General features: G+C 35.2%; 1 protein-coding gene across 2 annotated transcripts; it reads right to left on the reverse strand.

The window, feature by feature from the left end:
* Window positions 1-127: 127 nt before the first annotated feature.
* Window positions 128-7,194, reverse strand: LOC147543555 (protein LURP-one-related 6-like). 2 transcript variants are annotated; one of them, XM_086638429.1, is made up of 3 exons: window positions 6,891-7,178; window positions 2,959-3,222; window positions 128-411 (listed from the first exon to the last, which is right to left on the reverse strand). In XM_086638429.1, exons 1-3 carry the CDS (start codon window positions 7,128-7,130, stop codon window positions 274-276), a joined length of 642 nt encoding a protein of 213 aa, XP_086494555.1. In that variant the 5' UTR covers window positions 7,131-7,178; the 3' UTR covers window positions 128-273. The 2 variants fall into 2 exon arrangements, with proteins under 2 accessions (XP_086494555.1, XP_086494556.1); XM_086638430.1 differs by lacking the exon at window positions 128-411 and having other exon boundaries at window positions 2,699-3,222; window positions 6,891-7,194.
* Window positions 7,195-19,428: the final 12,234 nt, after the last annotated feature.

A 19,428-nucleotide genomic window follows, 5' to 3' on the forward strand; every position in this document is an offset into this window, starting at 1 on the left:
AGTCAATTTGAAAACATGTATTAAAAAAACATGTATCAAAAAACACAGAAAAGAAAAGATTGCAACAATAATCAGACCCAAAAAAATTAGTGTGGTCTGGTTGTAAAGCAAAGAATAATAACAAAAATTTCACTACACGAATTAACAATATAAAATTTCTATGGAATTCATTACTAAAATCTTCACAATTTGTGTCTCCATGACTATATTACTGAAGTTACCCTAATACATACTAAAAACGCTCGACAATACTAAAAACTCTGGACAATAGAGTTAACATGCACTTGATTCCCCATTTATATTATCAAGCACAGCAACTATCCCAACTACAAAAGCTTGATCAAATCCTGATTTCACCACCACATAGTATACATCGTTCTTACTTTCTCTCTCTTCCTTCAACACTCCAATCTGCACCCATGACACAATCAAAATACCAAAGCCAGATATGAATTAAAGAAACCAATATTCTACTCCTTTTCTCGAACACATACGATTAAGCTAGTATTTTGTCAGTCAAGTGTGACTCTTCATTTTGTGTTTGAAATTTAAGATTTTTTTTTTTGGCCCTCTGTTTTTCTTAAATTTAAAATTAGCATCTTTTGTTAACTCCGTCCAGTCAACTTTAATGGTTAAATTTTTTGTTGTCATAATTATCCTTCTTATAAAAATGATTTTGTAAATTTAAAATTGACCCCTTTTTAAATATGGATTAATTCCCAAATAATTCCTACTTTTTTAGAACTAATTTGAGGGCCTAAATGAAATTCATTTAAAAAAAAATTAAAGACAACTCATCTCTCCAGAGAATAGAGAAAGAGGGAGAGTAGAGATAGAAGAAAGAAGAGAGAAGAAGAATAAGGAAGAAGAAGAGAGAGAAAGAAGGAAAAGCAATTTTTTTTTTTAAGTTTCATGGTCTCCGGAAAATTTGACTGAGCGGCGTCCCTTCGTCGGAGAAGATTATGAGACGTCGAGAGAGATGATGTTGAGGAGAGAGGTGATGAAATTGAGGAGAAATAATGTGTTTTAATGTTTTTAAAATGAATTCCACTTTGACCTCCAAGTTTGTTCTAAAAATGTTGAGTTTTTTTTTGGGAATTAACCCATATTTATAAGGGGCCACTTTTTTTTAATGTTGACTATAGTGGTCATTACAAAGGCATTGATACATCGATACGATGTTATAAGCACAATAGCTGCTGAATTACTACTGACCTAAAGCCCGACGAATTAATGGCCAAACCCGACGACTTGAATGGCCTAAAGCCTACAAAAACTACTTTATTTATACCCAAATTCAATATTCCTGGATTTTCACTTCCATGAGATCGAACCTGGGACCTCCGCATTGCGGAGTAGATGGACTTCCATGAGATCGAACCTGAAACCTCCGCATTGCAGAGTAGATCACATCCGACGACCGATATAAAATCCTCTTTTTCTAATTTGAATCAAAACAAAAGCGTATTAGTGTCGATAATTCAGTTTTAACTTTTTATTTTTGAAATTGTGAGCGTGCCTCGAACCCTTGACCTCTAGAGTGGAAGACTAAATCTCTTACCACTCCAACCAAGAGTTGTTGGCAATTAAGTTCTAACTTCTGGAAACTACCATTAGACTTTTATACCCTTCTAACAAATTAACTGCAAGGCTATTGTTGGCATTTACTAGATACTCAACAATTATGGGAGGAGATCGTGGGAGGAAGAGAAGTTAGTGGGGAGAAATCGGTTACAATATCCTTAAACTACATAAATCACTTTCCGTCACCCGCACACATGTTTTTCCGTTAAATACGGTTTTATTTCTCTCTCCCCCTCTCCTCTTCTATGCAACTTTTTTTTTTGATGAAAGACTCTTCTATGCAACTTGCTCTATTAATTTGGAATTTGATGTATGAAGATTACTAATATAATTGAAGTTGATAATTTGCAGGAAAGAATTTTATTTTTCTCTCCTCCTCCACTCTTCTCTGCAACTTGTTTCATTATTTGAAATTTGATGTATGAAGATTACGATACAATTGAAGTTGATAATTTGCAGGAAAGAATTTTGGAATGTTACCGCGTTGGTCAAACAAGAAACTGGTCACAAACTAGGAGACCAAAAAGAAAATAACTCTAATTTTAATAAAAACGAAATTTAACAACATTTTTACTAGTATTTTACTTGCTCTAACCAACTCTTCACGAAACATTTTTCAACAAAAAAAAAGAAGCTCCGTAAGAAACATGAAAATAGTTCCATGACTTACAAAAAAGTAATTTTATAAGTAACAATATAATGTATATTCATCTGTGTTCGTCGTCAATAAGAAGTCTATAAACTTATGATATGAAACTTTCAACAAAAAATAAAATTATGATAGGATACCTAACAAGCACAATGGCTATCCAATCACCAAATAAAAACACGTTTAAACTCAGAAATAAGACACATATGAAGACAAAGGTGGGTTTACCCCAACTCGTCACCAATTCGAGAAAAACATTAGTAAGAGTATTCACAAAAAGAAAACCTATCGGTTATTTGTAAAATTATATAATAAATATCTTGAATTCAATTCCCATCAGCAACAATACTTTCTTCGTGGACAAAATATGTTTTCTTAAGAATGATAAAGTAACACTACAAAGAAAGAATAATCCTGAAAAATAAAATTAAATAAGTGGAATAACATGAAAATAAGTAAAAATGTCAGTGTAACCTTGTTAGATCTTTGGACTCTTCTAAGTTAAGAATTGGTGACAATTAAATGAGTTTCACATAATATTATTTAGGTGAATAATTTGTGTTTGATTTTTTGTTCTTTTATCATTTTGACACCCATCTGTATCCAAGTCCTAGATCCACTTCGGTATGAAGTGAATGACGATACGAGAATGCCCCATACGAGTAAAATGAAATTCTCATAACCAAGAATATAATATTTAAACCTAAAAATAGTAAGTTAGTTACCTGCGCTACAATGTTTCCGTTAGAGTCTAAGAGACTACAATCTTTATTTGGGAAAGAGCCTTGGATTTCAAAATCCCAATCGTTGTTATTGCACTTCCTTGGCTCCACTTTTACAGTAGTCATGACATTCTTATTGACAAAGCATAATGAGGATGTTGTATTTCTTGGCTCTTTTAAGCTAAACACTAATTTCTCTCCTTTTTCATAATTTCTCTCATACCCTCTCCATGTCTTATTCATGCTTAATGCTTGGATAATACCTCCCTGCAAGGCTCACAAACAGAAAAAAAAAGTCAATCACAAATTCAGAATTAATAGGATACGTTACATAAGGAGGATCGAAAATATGAGATCCGGCGGTCAAGATAAGTTGCAGAAATAATATACGTGTGTAACACGTGTATGTACGTGACGGATCGAGAAGACGAGATCCGACGATCAAGAAGAATTCGGAATATATTTGAAGATACGTGAAGATATTAGAAGATATGTGAAGATATGTAATATTAGTATAATATATTCAGAATATCTCTTGTAACTATCTAATGGTAATATTAGATAGATTTTGTATTATTTCCTAGTTTAGTAATCAGAAACTAGGAAATCCTAAACCCTAAGTCATCTATAAATAGGAGAGGGTTCTAGGATTCAAAATCATCGAGTTATGTCTGACCAATGTAACCGATCAACCCACATACAATTGTATGTGGTGATTATTAATAAAGAATTATTTCTCCGTGGATGTAGGTCTTGAGTATTCGACCGAACCACGTTAAATTATCGTGTCTTTTACTTTAAATTCATATCTCCGATTATTATATAATCGTGAATTTAACATGGTATCATGAGCAGGTTATTTGTTCGTGTTTTAGCTTCCGCTTTCCCCAACAATTTCTATATTGTTGTGTCAACATTCCAACTATTTTTTTAGTTGTGATTACATTACTATTCAATTGCTTTGTCGATTTGTTTAACTTTTTCAAGATTATTCTTGTGATTATGTTTTATCGTCAAGCCAAAAAAAAAAATTAAGTGAAAGAAGAAGATATTTTTGTACGAGAATAGGAAAGAAGATATTATTTACTTGATCTACTGAAGTTTGTTCAAATTCATCAAAGTAGCAGCAATGATTTCTTCTTCAACAAAGGTAACTTTCCATTAAAATTTGATTTTTTTTTTTTCTAATTTTCTCGATTTCCTCTTATGAGACTTGACAAAACATAATTGGGGCAAATATACCCGGTTGCTTATAGCAACCCGACCCTACCCGCTTCCCCATAGACTTTTCTAGTCAGATTTGGGTTTTATTAGTTGACTTAGGAACCAGGTTCACCCGACCCGATTCTTCAACTCGCTTAAATTAAAGGGACCAACCCTACCTTATAAAGACTATTTACCTTTCTTCTCACGGGAGATTCTATCCCCTATAACCCTTTTAGGGTTTGCTCGTTGGGGAAGAAAGCAATCAAGTTACTGCCTCTATTAGTCTTGTTAATGGGTGCTTGGGTATCACCAAATCGGTGCTTTAATTTTGCCATAGACCGCCAACATAGTCGTCTTGCTGCAACAACACCAAGGAAGCATTGATTTTTTTTGCTTCCCCGTTATCTTTCTCTCTTTAACAACCGATTCATCACCGGCGATTCTTGGCCGTGTTTGATTTCTATGGATCATATAAATTATCAATTTGGAGTCTCATACAGATCCCATATGATTTATCTTGTTTAATTTTTCAATTACCTTCTGATTTGGGAATCCCAATTTTGAGAAATTTCCCAATTTGGGTAAACCCTAATTTAGAAGTTCATAAATTTCCCCCAAATTCAATATTTGCGACAGTTTCTTTTCCCCACATTATTTTGTGACGGCATCAGATCAGTGACAGTTTGCAAATGTCACTGTTTTCCATCTAAAGGAAAGTGACACTATTTGCTACTGTCACTAATGTTACAGTTTTTTTTGCGACAAAATACTTATTTCACAAATCTGTCGCAACTATACACTGTTTTTTGCTACAGTTTTGTGTGAAATTTATTCGACATAGTTTATCTGTCGGAAATTTATTTTGTGACAGACTTCTAATGTCACCTATATCCAACTTATTCTAGTTGTGACACAACCTTTTCTGTCACTTTCTCTTCTATTTGTGACACTAAAATAGACTAATTTAATCTATTTTGACTTTTCTTTCCGGATAAACCCGTGACATTTCCAAAGTCATACTTTGTTTATGACGATTTTATTTCTCTACCAAAATATTGGACTTTCTCTTCAACGGAGAAAGAATTCCTATTTTGGATTTTAATTCCGCAAATCAACCCGCGAAATTTTCATAATCATATCATATTTTTTATGATTATTTTATTTCTTCCAATTATATTTTGGATTTTCCCACCACAAATAGAATATATCTATTTTGATCTTTATTTCCGGATTCTCCCGTGACATTTTCCAACTCATACTTAATATATGATGACTTGTCTTTCCTACCAAATAACATTTTGGAATATTTCTCCACCGAATAGAATATCTCTTCAATGAATAGAATATCTCTATTTTTTCGGAATTATATCGATCTTGCATATTTTTGGCAATGAATTTAATGTCGACCATCTTTTTGGTTGTTTCTTCTCCAATATTTTTTGGCAATTACGACAATGATTTCTTGTCGATTTTAAACAAAACAACATTATTTTGTTGTCACTCCTAAAGTTCATACTTGACGTTTTTATACGACAAGATATTGATCATCACAACCTCTTAGTTGTTGACATTTTCTTCATACAATGACCAACTTTACATACATGAGAAAAAACACATGTAGTTTCGTTGTCATTGATTTTCGCTCAATTTTTTTACCGCAACTACCAACCTTTTGGTTGTGACTTAATCATCGTTCAATCATCTTCCAACGCATCCACAATCCAAGAGTTGCAAGAAGACAAATACGACGAATCAAGAAGTATTTCCTTTTTCTCTCTCCAAGTCGGACACTTCAAAATTTACGTGCTCCAACTTGCGGGGGGGTAATAGGATACGTTACATAAGGAGGATCGAAAATATGAGATCCGGCGGTCAAGATAAGTTGCAGAAATAATATACGTGTGTAACACGTGTATGTACGTGACGGATCGAGAAGACGAGATCCGACGATCAAGAAGAATTCGGAATATATTTGAAGATACGTGAAGATATTAGAAGATATGTGAAGATATGTAATATTAGTATAATATATTCAGAATATCTCTTGTAACTATCTAATGGTAATATTAGATAGATTTTGTATTATTTCCTAGTTTAGTAATCAGAAACTAGGAAATCCTAAACCCTAAGTCATCTATAAATAGGAGAGGGTTCTAGGATTCAAAATCATCGAGTTATGTCTGACCAATGTAACCGATCAACCCACATACAATTGTATGTGGTGATTATTAATAAAGAATTATTTCTCCGTGGATGTAGGTCTTGAGTATTCGACCGAACCACGTTAAATTATCGTGTCTTTTACTTTAAATTCATATCTCCGATTATTATATAATCGTGAATTTAACAAGAATAGTAGTTCAAATCATTTTGTAAAATAATATATTTTGGTGAATCTGGGTCCTCATGTAGTGGCAGCGGGAAAATGACGTGGGCGATCCTAATTGGTCAGGCCATTGAGTAAACATCGTAATGGCATCATGAAATATTTTATCAAGTGTTACAAATAGTTTGGTAAAGTTATCAACTAAAACTTTTAATCTTTTGTCCAAAGTTCATAGGATTTGGTATTCGAAGTTTTCCTTCACACTTGTTAGATTTTCGATCATAGGTTGAAAATATTCATTCAAGAACTTGAATTTCTAGAAAGTAAAGAGAGGTCAATGGATCAAATCTCCTTCTTTCCAAAATTTAGTTTCACAATTAACTTCATAAACCAAAAAATATACCTGTTGACGAATTAGGAGCAAACTATCTCCATCACCATCTCTTACAATCAATTCCTTTTTGGTACCAAGAGCTCCACACCCATCTACTCTGAATAGAACTTTTTGGGTACAGTTTGTAACTACAAACCCTCCTCCATTCACTACTTGAGGCCTCCTCCTAACTGTGAGAACTGTCTGACCTTGAGTACAATACGTTTTGCTAACTATTGGTTCTATAAACATAACCTTTTTTCCACCCATCTCTCTGTCTCTCTGTGTAATTTTATTGATCAGCTTAAGAATCTGAAAGTGACTTCTATCTATCACGCTATATGAGGATATATACGAGGGAAAAGCGAAAGAGAATATTGTCTAATGGTCACAATTATTGTTTAATTTTAAACTTTGGTTGGCCACTTGGCCTTTGAGACATCTTGGCCAAAAAGAGAAGAAAAAATGGATCAAACGTCCATTCTGTGTCCAGGCCCGTGCAGGAACCTGATGCAGAGAGATTATGCAGAGAGATTTTCAGAAGACTTTATGAAAATCTTAGATATCAACATATCAAGTTATTTTAGTAGTTTTCTATTTTTTCTAGTTGAGAATTGTTAATTTTGACAATTTTATATCTTTAGGAAACCTTTAGGTTTTAGATTATAGTACTTTATTTATTTAGAAGTTATTATTAGAATTTGATTCGGATTAAGAAACTAGTATTTTATTTATTTGAAATTCTTATTTGAATTTGATTAGGAAACCCTGAACCCTGGGGCTATATAAAGGGGGGACTAGTAGTTACGGGCAGCCCGTGATCAAAGCCACCAAAGCGGTTGCTTTGGGCCCCAAATAATCAAGGGCCTCATGTTTCATATTTCTTATGTAACTTTCGAAAAACTAATTATATTTTAAATCAATTTCAAACACAATTTAAGTCGTAGCTTGGTGGTAAAGGGTTTAGATCTTAAATGAAAGGTCAAGGGTTCGATTCCTACCATTTGCATTGTTTAAATTTTACTTAATTTTTTTCTAACATCCGTTGTACGGGGTCCCCAATTTTTGGTTTCGCTTGGGGCCCCCGATATACTAGGGTCGGCCCTGCTAGTAGTTGTTTTATTCATTCAAGTTTATCAATAAAGTTCAGTATTTTAGTATTAAATTTTCTTAATTTTGTCTCTATAGTCTTTAGACGAAGATGTAAGGTTTTTCTGAGTTTTAACTGTTTTACACGGAGATCTCATTCTTTTCGGAATTTTCCGCTGCGTCAGTTGGCATCAAGAGCGAGGATTTGTCTGGTTCGATATAATCTACGCGAAGATCACTTTAGAACACATCGATGGATTTGCCAAAGATGCATCTAAAGTTGGTTTTAAAAAAAAAATAAAAAAGAAAGAAAGAAAAGAATCATACAAATATTATTATTATTCCTTATTTTATTATCAATCAGTCAATATGGAGAAGTATAATCATCGTAACAGTTTTTCATTTCAAGTGTACCCACGTAAAGAGTATAATGAGTACAAGATCAACGAAGAGATACCAATTTTCGATGGATATTAACTATAGAAGAGTTCTTCAAACCTGGAATGTTCCGCTTCGGATAGGAGGATTGTGCCCGATCGGTCAATGATGAGAAGGCTTCTGCCGACCCCAAAGTAGTTGATGACACAATAGATCTTTTAGTACAAGATTGCTCGCTTCGTTCACGAGCTATTGACTTATGTGATCAAACCATAAATGAGTAGGAAAATCTAGGCAATGACATCGTAACTGCACTAAATGAATGAATGTCCAGGCAATTTTGCTATCTCAGAGGCATGGCCATAACTTTGATCTTTTTTTTCGAACGAGTAAATCTTAGTGTTTTACCTTTACCGCCCACCTACCCCAAAGAGGAATGCTTGGACCTACTTCTGATGGTGTGATTCTAGCTTCGCTTCTGTCGATCCTCTGTTCATGGATCATTTCACTACAAAAATGTGGTTTACCAAGCCGATTCTGTCTACAACTTGATCTTTCAATACCAAACGACTTCTTTCCAATTTCCGATCCGGACAAGGGAAATAAAAAAAAAAGACTAGGCAAAGAACCTCTTTTGCCTCATTGGCTAGATAAGGTTGAAAAACATGTCAATATGTGGGTTACTATTCCTAATGAGCAGATAGTTAAAATCATTGTTTATAGACTTAATGGGAGTGCCGCAGATGCGTGGATCAATTACAACTCCTAAGGATGAGACAAGGAAAGGCTCCAAGAGTTGGTCGTCCATGAAAGACAACTTGAGGGGGTGGTTCTTACCTCCTAATTATCAACAACAGTTGTTCAGGATATACCAGAACTGTAGATAAGGGTTCCATTCAGTGGGTGAATAATACGAGGAGTTCTCAAAATTGGCTCATACAAACAGTATGGAAAACGGTACAGAACCTGATAATGTTTTAATAGATCGATTTCTGAACGGATTAAATTTTAGCTTGAGATGTACGTAGTTTGAGAGAAAAGGTGAGGTTTGTTAATTTATGGACTATTCAAGATGCATACAACTTGGCCTTAAAAGCTGAAGTTTGGGAGCGGGACTATAGAAACTCTAGATTTCAGAGGGAAGAACAACCCCACGTTAATACAAGAAACGTAAAAGAAGTTCCCTTAGAGAATGTTGAACCACCACGAATTTTCACCATAGACGACTCAAACAATATTATTCATGAAGCAAAATCTGACGTTATTGTGTTCAAGGATAAGTCTCTTAATATTAATTTACGCAATGAGGAAATGGTTTTTGAAGAATTGATTCAGGAAATTAAGATAAAAGAAGTTGTTCAAGAAATTGAGTCAAAGAGAATTGTTAAGAAAATTGAGTTAACGGAAGTTGTTCAGGAAATTGAGACAAAGAACGTTGTCCAGGAAATTGGGAAAGGAAGTTGATTCAAAAGAAGGTGAGAATCTTCGCAAGTTAGACTTTAGTTCAATTGAATTTCCTTCGTACGAAGATCCGTTCTCAGAATTTTGCGAATCTCAAATTGTTTCACATGGATTGATAAGTAGTTTTATTGGAAAATCTTCATCGGAGTTCGTAATTTTCAATCACTATACTCAGGATCTGTACAAGTTTACTTATGGGGTGAAAAGAGAGTTTGAATCGCATCACAATTATAGTCAGAAATTTTGTTGTGATCTAATAAAGTCTTCAGTCCAATCTGAAAGTTTGGTAATTCCCATGCATAATTCACGAAAACGTTATCTCAAGGGCGTACCATTCAAGATAACCTTCCAATCAATTAGTAAACTCGAGGGAAGTTTCTTTGAAGTGGAGGAGATTGATGGAGGGGGATTTTCAGAAGATTTTCTGAAAATCTTAGATATCATCATATCAAGTTATTTTAGTAGTTTTCTATTTTTTTTAGTAGAAAATTGTTAATTTTGACAGTTTTACATCTTTAGGAAACCTTTATGTTTTAGATTATAGTATTTTATTTATTTAGAAGTTGTTATTAGAATTTGATTCAGATTAAAAAACTATTTTATTTATTTGAAATTGTTATTTGAATTTGATTAGATTAGGAAACCCTGAACCCTATGGCTATATAAAGGGGGGACTAGTAGCTGTTTTATTCATTCAAGTTTATCAATTAAGTTCAGTATTTTAGTATTAAATCTTCTTAGTTTCGGTTCTATAGTCTTTAGACGAAGATCTAAAGCTTTTTCTGAGTTTTAAAAGTTTTAGACAAAGATATATTCTTTTCGGAATTTTCCGCTGACTTAGAGCCAGTGCAGGCACCCACAATTCTTTGTTTTTTAATTGGGCACCTTTAATTTTGTAATAATAGCGAGTAAAGTTTGAAAGTCGATACCATAATAAAATAACCAATTAAATTCACTTACTTTTTTTTTGCATCTTCTAGTCAGGCGGATCCTCTCTACTTTCCATAAGTCTCTATTTCTTTCTCTACTTTTTACAAAATTAAATTATCTTTTCTTTCTTTTATCTAAATATTTACCATATTTGCTGCTCTACATTATTTGTTTCTAAGGGTCCGTTTGATAAGTTGGAATGTCTGAGTAAGAAAATCAGTCTTTTTCTTATGGGAAAGAAAATAATTGCTTTCACATCAGAAATTCAAATAAAACTGTTTGGTTTGGTTGTAGGAAATTCTGGGCTGCCTTTAAAAATATATATACTTAGGGGATCTTTTCTGGGTGCCTTAAGAAAGCCCATTTCTCATCTCAAACGGACAGATAAGTTTAGAAATAGTTTTTTTGAAACCATGCGAAACCATATTTCATTCATAAGTGATTCAATCACAAGTTACATGGATGATAATTTTTATTTCTTTGAGAACTACATGAGAGTTACATACGATAAGTTCATTGAACTTTTGAGTGTAAAGTGCCTCATGAAGGGAAAGAAATTGACCAGACACAGACTCAAATAAAAGACCCTAAAGGTCGACAAAAGATCCTGAAGATCGAGAATGAAATGTGTAGGGTTTTGTACGTCTCCCTCTTCTCTATTCCTTTCTCTCTCACTACAAACAGAGGCACATTTTCACCACCAAACTTCTAAAAAACAATCAATAATAATCCCTCTTCACTTTTTATTTAATTAGTACTAGAAGAACATCACCATTTTTTCTTTCTCTTCTTATATAGAACAAGCAGGAGAGGGAGGCGGAGAGAAAGAGTATGAACAAACAAAAGGGAAAGTGAAGATGAATCATAAGAGAGGCTAGAAGATATATTACATAAAATTTCTCAACAAAAATCTTCATGTCTTGAATCGCGTCACAAGAAGAAAAAACAATTTATGTTTGATCACTATGTGATCTTCAACAATATTACTCTGATCTTCAACAATATTACTCTGATCTTATGAATCTGAAAGACTTTTAGGTCAACAATCTAGGTTATAAGTCAATAAAACTTAGGTCAACAATATTGCTACCCGAATTGCATCAAACCCCAAATCTACAAATGAATCAACAAACCCATTATCAAATCATCAAAGACTATGGGTAAAAGTCAGATCAGAAGCTTGGTGGGATGAATGTAATAAACCTAACTTTCCTGAGTCAGAAATTACTCGAATCTTTTTGGTGCTTTCCTCCACCATAACCATATGACTACATGAGAGGGAACCAAGTTAGAGAGATGGAGAGAAACAGAGGATAAATTGAATGGATCGAAGCTGGAAGGTGGGGTTACTTATTGCTTAATAATGAAGATTCCATCTGGGTTTGGAATGAAGGCAAAAACTCGAAAAGCGAAAATTTGAAGTTTGATAGTATCGGCTGTGTAGGGGTTTGTACGTCTCTAAGACTACATATCATCTAACTAATGTTGTAAGCGAAATCTCAATCATCATATGATTAACACTAGTTATCCAGGATCGCATGCAAGAACTAATAATGAACTAGAAACATAAAGAGAATACCTGGATTCACTTTCCTCGAATTAGATTCCAACTTCCTTATCCCAAAGATGAGAGCTTCATATATAGCTCCTCTACTTGAGACACCCGAGTAAGTGACTTGATCTCCCTTCTTTGTTGTCCGCTAGAACTCCATTGAAGGTTGAGAAGAAGAACCATTCTTCTTTTGACTCTATAGATAGATTGGGAGTTTTTCTCCAAAACCCACTCTCTTCACTTAGATGTATATTGTGAGAGAGACGATGTTTTCTCTTGAGAAAAATCCAACCCTTTTTCTGAACTCTAATGACCCTTATATAGAGAAACCCTAATAGGAGTCTCACTCAAATTAGGTTTCAATACCCTTTTAAGGGTTTCACTACCCTTTTTCTGAAATTAGGGTTTCCCCTTAATATGGTGTGTGGCCGGCCACTTAAGCCCATTAATGGGATTGGCCTGGCCAGCCCACTCCCACACTATGGTCGGTTCAGATCAACCCATTACTGGGTTTGTTCTGGACACCCCATAAGTGGGTTTTCCACCTTTTCGGGCTTTTCTTTCGAGCCCGATTCTTTTTATCTTTTTGGCACTATCAGACTAAATCATATCCATCTATAGGCAAGCTCCCATGAGTCAACTCTCTCCGATCAAGCTACCACTCTTTGGTGTAACCCGTTGTAGGATCCGGTCTATGTTAGTCGCGGATTAGCGAAGTGATCCGACGATCGAAAGCTGCTTCTAGCTAAGTCATTACGACCCCTAATTGGACCGGACTAGATGATCTTCCGGATAAAGTCATCATTATCCTAACTGAAAAATTGTACGTATTGCCACCTTGGTCGAAGGACACTCTTTCGAAAGGACATTTCCTTTAGACTGATGGACAATATCCTCCAGTCTCCTACTTGTACTTAGAAGAAGTGCAATGCTCGATTCCCATGTCACTTTGTATCTCATCTGATACGTCATACCTTTCAGACTTTCTTGATCTGGAGAACAACTGTCAAACCAAATGATTAACTACTAATCTATTTTAGTTCGGCCGCACATTTTCAGTTGCTTCTCCTCAAGTGGTCCGAAGATACTAATCCTAACCTAGTTAGGAGGACACAATCCAGTCTTGTACTCCCATTAGCTTCATATCTATCGTGTCATTCCCGATAATCCGCTTTTATAACCTCATTTGGCACTCCTTACATAAGATGAGTGGAGCACTCATGTTTAAGGAATCTCTCCAATCTTGCCTATGAGAGTTCATGATGTATTTCATTACTCAATGAAGAACTCTCATGTTGGGTTATCCAGTTTATATTCCCAATCATACACCCATGTAATTGACTCAAATTCCCAATTCGAATAGCCCATGAAACTGCGCTATCAGTCAATCTCACATGCTAGTCTACATAAGTCATTGTTGTCCATGCAATGACTTGGACTAGGGACTTAATAATGAATCTATTTCAAATTCACTTAGTAGGGTTTCATTTACCACATCACGTATCTGATAATCTTACTTGGAATGCTTCACTATTTTTTGGACTGTCGGTTAAATTGTAAACCACGATTTAACGACAAAATAAGTAACTTATTTCTGATAATAAGAGTTTGTAAAATTGAGCCTTCCCGTGTAACTCCTTACACCCTCAATTTTACCAGTCTAAGCTTTTCTGGAAAGCTTAATGCCTATGATCCTAGTATGACTTTCGTACTTAGTCTAAGGTGACAGTTTAGTTAGTAGATCTAATCTATGTGGATCTTAATGGTTATCATCCTGATGATAATCTTTAGCATTTCAATTCTAAATTAAAGCTTCTCAAGCTTTGACTCTTTTCTTTTATTTGTAAAGTTTGCAACAGTCTTCGCCTAGAACCCTTCCAACTTAATGTTCTTCCATGTCAAGATTGTCATCTTATTCTGAAAGTTTGCAACATTTGTCTTTAACCTTTTATTTTCTTACCGGAAATAAGTTTTTCTCAAGAATTTTATGCGATCCAGATCAGCTTTTCTGGATTTGATTGGGGACGAGGCAAATGCTAATCATGTCCAACATGATCGATCTTATGCTTTGAGCATAACCATCTTTCTCATGCGTGCTTGCTCATCATAATCTTCAGATGCTGAATCTTGCTAAGCTGTGTGCCATGAGACTTGGGTAGAAATACTCTAATTAGGTCTTTCATATTAGACTTTTCAAGACTTTTTCTTGAACGAGTCTTATCATCTTCTCGATCTATCTCCATAGATCTTTGATGCCCCAAAGCTTTTCACCTTTGTGTGTGGTCTTTTTTATTGAGCCAGTTCTAAACTGTTTTCAACATCAGAATGTTGTTCTCAATCTCTAGTATGTCGTCTACATACCGAACCAAATAAAACTGGGTCACTCCCATTAACCTACTTGAACTATCTGAATTCAAGATTTCTAATCATTCTTAATGAAACCAACTTTTGTTACTTTGCAGAATCAAAGATTCCTACTCCTACTTGCAAGCTTCAATCCTTCGATGGATTTCTAAAGCTTGCAATTGTCACTTAGCTTTCAGGAGGGTCAACTCTCCTTTAGAATGTGTCATGTGCACATTCTTTTGCTTAGTGATTGATCATTATGGTTTTAAGCATCGTAACCTGAGAGATGGTCTTTTCATGGCCTAAACCAGATTTCTTTGACCTTCTTTTCTAGTCTACCTCTAGGAAACACTAATGTTTCCATCATTGTCCATTTTTCAAACTCTTTAAAAAACTTATTAGTATTAACATGAACTATTCCCTTAAGAAAATAGATCAAGTTCCAAACTTGATTTCAGACGTGGAATTCCATTCTGATCTTATGACTCCAAGCCATATTGCGAAGTGATTCCATCATAGTTTTTGTGTAGGTAGCTCATCTCTTCTTCAGTAGGATTTAGTCCTTCGAGGCAGATCTATGAGCCTTCAAGGCCTACGAAGGGTTTGAACAACTTAGAGACGCTCTCAACTCCTTGAGGGTTCTCCTGCGAATCTAATTCGATTTATGCGGAAGGTTCTCCGAGATCTACTATCTCTACCTTTATTTCCATATCAATCGACTATAATAGATAGGAACCGCAATTTCTGACATTCGTATACCACCGTTGGTTTGTCATACCATTGTCAGTTTGTTGCTCTTATCAAATTGCTTCGATCTCTTAAATTTCACCCACTTGTCTTATTGGAATAACTCTTATTTCAAGCAAGACACATCACGAGCAACAAACTCTTTGTTCTCTGATGATTGTAGAAGAATCCTCTATGTTTCTTTATCTCATAAAGAAATACATTGTCTTATGTGCAAACTACCCTAAACCCTTTACGTTAGTTTCGCAAGTTCAAACATTTAAAAAATACCGCTTTGGAACCATTCCAAATTCATACTCCTACGGGGTCTTTCATCTTTAGATGAACTGTGGTTAGGTAGGATAAACGATCGTGTTTGAGAATATATCTCCGAAAGTGTTTGGAAGATTGGCCTATACCCGTCATTAATTGACTCATGTCTAACATGTTTGATTACTCCCACTGGACTCATCACCCATATGGTGTGTTTGTTGGAGTAAGATGAGAAACTATTTCTCAACTTCTTTAATGGTCATCAAATTCTTGACTTAAATATTCACCATCTCGATCCAATCGAATGATTTATATTTTCGCTCAAGTGAATTCTGGTTAACTCTAGTTAGTGTATTAATAGTTTTAGATATATCCGTATGTATAAAGACTATTAGTTCCTTAGTTATATATTCCTTTCGAAAATGTGACTTTGTCAAATAGTCCTTTTGAACAAAATTCACATGTGTCGTATGATTCTAAATCATTAGACTTTAGAAGTCCACACTATTGGATCTTCCTCATGTGTCTTATGTCAATTTGACGCAATGACAAAACCAGAGTTGACCGGTTTGAATCCTTTGATTGTAGCCTATAGTATCATTGTTAAGCATTTCAGTTCTCCGACTTTAATCCAATTCAGCATCCTTAGTAACCACTTACTTCTGCTCCCTCTTGGAGCTTTTCTCCTTTTAGTCAAGTATGTACCCTTGAGCTCCTACTGAGCTGCACATCCGGTTTCAAACACCTGATGAAGGGAGTCTACTATACTTGTCAAACTAACTTTGTTGGCAAAGATACAAGAACCGGAATTCTCAATCCCGTTTCTTTGTCTTCCAGGTATTTAGGATAGTTTCCTGTAATGGCCTAGCCATTGCTTTTAAAACTCTGACCCTTTGTCCCTATGAATCATAAGAACTCTTCTCATATTTCTTTGGTTAATGAATCTGAAGAATTTTTTTCTTAGATTCAAACGTTCCTCAATGTTCTTTTTAGTTGTCTTCACAAACTGAGGCAACAACGAACATTAGGAATGAGATATTCTCGGACGTTTTCTTTGTTTCAAATTCGAGAACGTTTTTCGGATTCTAATCCAATCAAAGAAATAAGTTTCGTTTCATTCCTTCAAATGGATTGAACAAAGGTTGGAAAACTATTTTCTAATAGTCATATATAATCTACACTAAAAGAAAAAGCAAAATCCTAAAACTTATTATCATATCAAAACACAATTCTACCACATTATTTAATGAAAACCGTCCCAAGTTGAATAATGCGATTATAATACCCCATTTCTTCGAGGTTAAGCGTACTAGGGCACTACCTTTAACCCCGTCGTCCTGGGTGAGTAACTCTTTACTGGTCATACTCTTATGACTCTTGGTTGATGAATAACATGTTGATGTATTCAATTCATCCTTTGCCTCAAAATCCAAAATCCTTTTGCTGACTCGTTGAGAATAACAGGTTAGACATGTAGACCTCTTCATAGATCTACCTGTATTGTCCCGAGGTAAAAGATGGCACCTTGCGGAGGCAGACCCACCATCGATGAACAAGGGCTCAGCAGGTGTCTTATTCTGGGCAGGCTTTACTTTTACGTAATTTATCAAGTATGTGTTATTGTGAACTCTATCATAACCATTCATTACTTATTACGTAAAGTTTATGTGAGTTTGCGTAAGGAATTAATTAGTTCCTAGTATAACCCCTAAAAGATCTAATCTTTTAGGTTACCTCTTGTTCGCCTATGGTTCGTTCGGATTTACGTCTTTGAACCTCCATTGATTACTCCCACTTGAACCATGCTCTCATCGTTCGGTTCATCAATTGATCCTATGACCCTATACTCTAAGTATTATTTGGGCACATTCTTACTTGTGCTTAGAAACAAGAGTCGATAACTTATTTAAATGCAATATTACTATACGCATTCACATATACATACATACAAAATATGACATTCATAAAATAAAGTATGTATCCTAGATACGTTTCTAGGTTCGTCATTTGTGAGAAATTGTGACATCTCTATGTCTAACGGGCTTCTCAGTCTATTTTCGTAAAATATGAACTAATGACACGTTATATTTCTTCCTTAATTATTTCTAAAATTGATTTAAGGAAAAACTCCGTTTGGGCCCTCGGATGACCCCGGGTCAAAATTGGAAAAATTTGTCGAAGTCGGAAGAAGAAAAGTCAAGACCTCCCACTCGGATTACGGTCCGAGTCATACTTGAAAGACCCAAGTCAAACTCAGACAACTTGCCCTTTGACTAGCCCGGTTGCCCCATGACAAGTCTCGGACCATGACCTAGCACTGACCGCAATGGCAAGTTCCAAACGTGTCGGGTCCATAGGCCTGGACGCGTCCTAGTCCTAGGCCAGACGCGTCTTAGTGCTTCGGACACTTCCTGGACGCGTCTGACAGAGTTGTGCCCATCTGGGACATGAAGTCTGTGATGCTGGGTAGGACCCAGACGCGTGATCCATGTCTCGACGCAAGGCTGCGACGTGTTGGACTTCCAAACGCGTCCTAGACGCGTCTGGACACTCGGTTCAAGTCTCAGACCTAGTCCGAGACGTACTCGATCACAAGTAGCAAGACAACTACACAATCTCATCAAGAAGGAAAGAACATAGTGACATATCAAGGTAAGTAACAATAATAATAATCAATATATATATATTTGAGAAATAAAAAAATACTCCTATATATATACTAGGTGTCTACCGCGTCCTACGGACGATCCTACATATGAGGTTGCTTTAGTCACTTCGCCAACAAGTGTTGGTACCTTGACGATCCTACATTTGATCAGAATGATTTCGTTTTTGATCAACGAAATAACTAATCTAAATTAAGCTCTTGCTGACACTAATTTGAATGATCAACGTGAACATGACCCATCATGGTATGCTAACAACGGTGCTACATGTCACATGACATCTGATGCAAGTTAAGTTCAGAACTTGAGAAAGTGGTGGCCACGATCATGTGATTATTGCTGACGGTGCACATCTATTAATATCTCATGTGGGCTATAGAAATATTGTTTCATCTCACGACAATCATAATTAGTTTAAAAGATGTTTTAGTTGTTCCTCACTTAACAAAAAGTTTATTATTTATTAGTAAACATACTCGTGATCAGTTGATCACTCGTGTTCGTTTGAATTTGTTGACGAGGAATATAAGATAAGGGATCAAAGGGTGCTTCAACTTCTAGCAACAAGAACTAAGAGAGGAGATCATTATGCTCTCGATGAAGGGGGAACAACAACATTATCTTCATCAAAACAAGAGAGTGTGCCTATATTATATGGCATCAACGTTTGGGCCATACAAACTCCACACTATTCGAGTATATATCTAATAAAAATTTAGTTTTAGTCTCAAATTGGACGAAAACATATCAAATTTGTAGTAGTTGCAAACGTTGTAAAAGTTTTTGTCTCTCTTCTCCATCTTTGAATAAAGTTATTTTTTGTAGCTGTTATCAAGATACATTGTGACTTATGGGTCTATCTCCAATTTTTTCTAATCAAAATGTGCAATACTATGCACTATCTATTGATGATTTTACACGGTGTACATGGTTATATCCACTTAAACATAAGTCTGATTTTCACTACGTTTATCGTTTTTCAAACAATAATTGAAAATCAATTTGATTGTAAAATAAAAAAATTTCAATGCGGTGGAGGGGGAGAAATTAATTCTAAAGCTTTTACCTCCCGACTTCAAAAATGTGGAATTGTGCAGAATATCTCATGTTCTGCAGAACAAAGTGGAGTAGTAGAGCGGAAACACCG

The sequence above is a fragment of the Eschscholzia californica genome, unplaced genomic scaffold (genome assembly GCF_041429995.1).
Source record: "Eschscholzia californica isolate CP2 unplaced genomic scaffold, dmEscCali1.0.p SCAF_4, whole genome shotgun sequence".
Taxonomy (NCBI): Eukaryota; Viridiplantae; Streptophyta; class Magnoliopsida; order Ranunculales; family Papaveraceae; genus Eschscholzia; species Eschscholzia californica.

Bases quoted from the DNA above. Each gene is read 5' to 3' on its own strand.
- LOC147543555 (XM_086638430.1), bottom strand. From the start codon at position 7,130: ATGGGTGGAAAAAAGGTTATGTTTATAGAACCAATAGTTAGCAAAACG. The intron at 3,223-6,890 runs GTATATTTTTTG...TGAGCCTTGCAG, and splicing joins TGCTCCTAATTCGTCAACAG to GGAGGTATTATCCAAGCATT.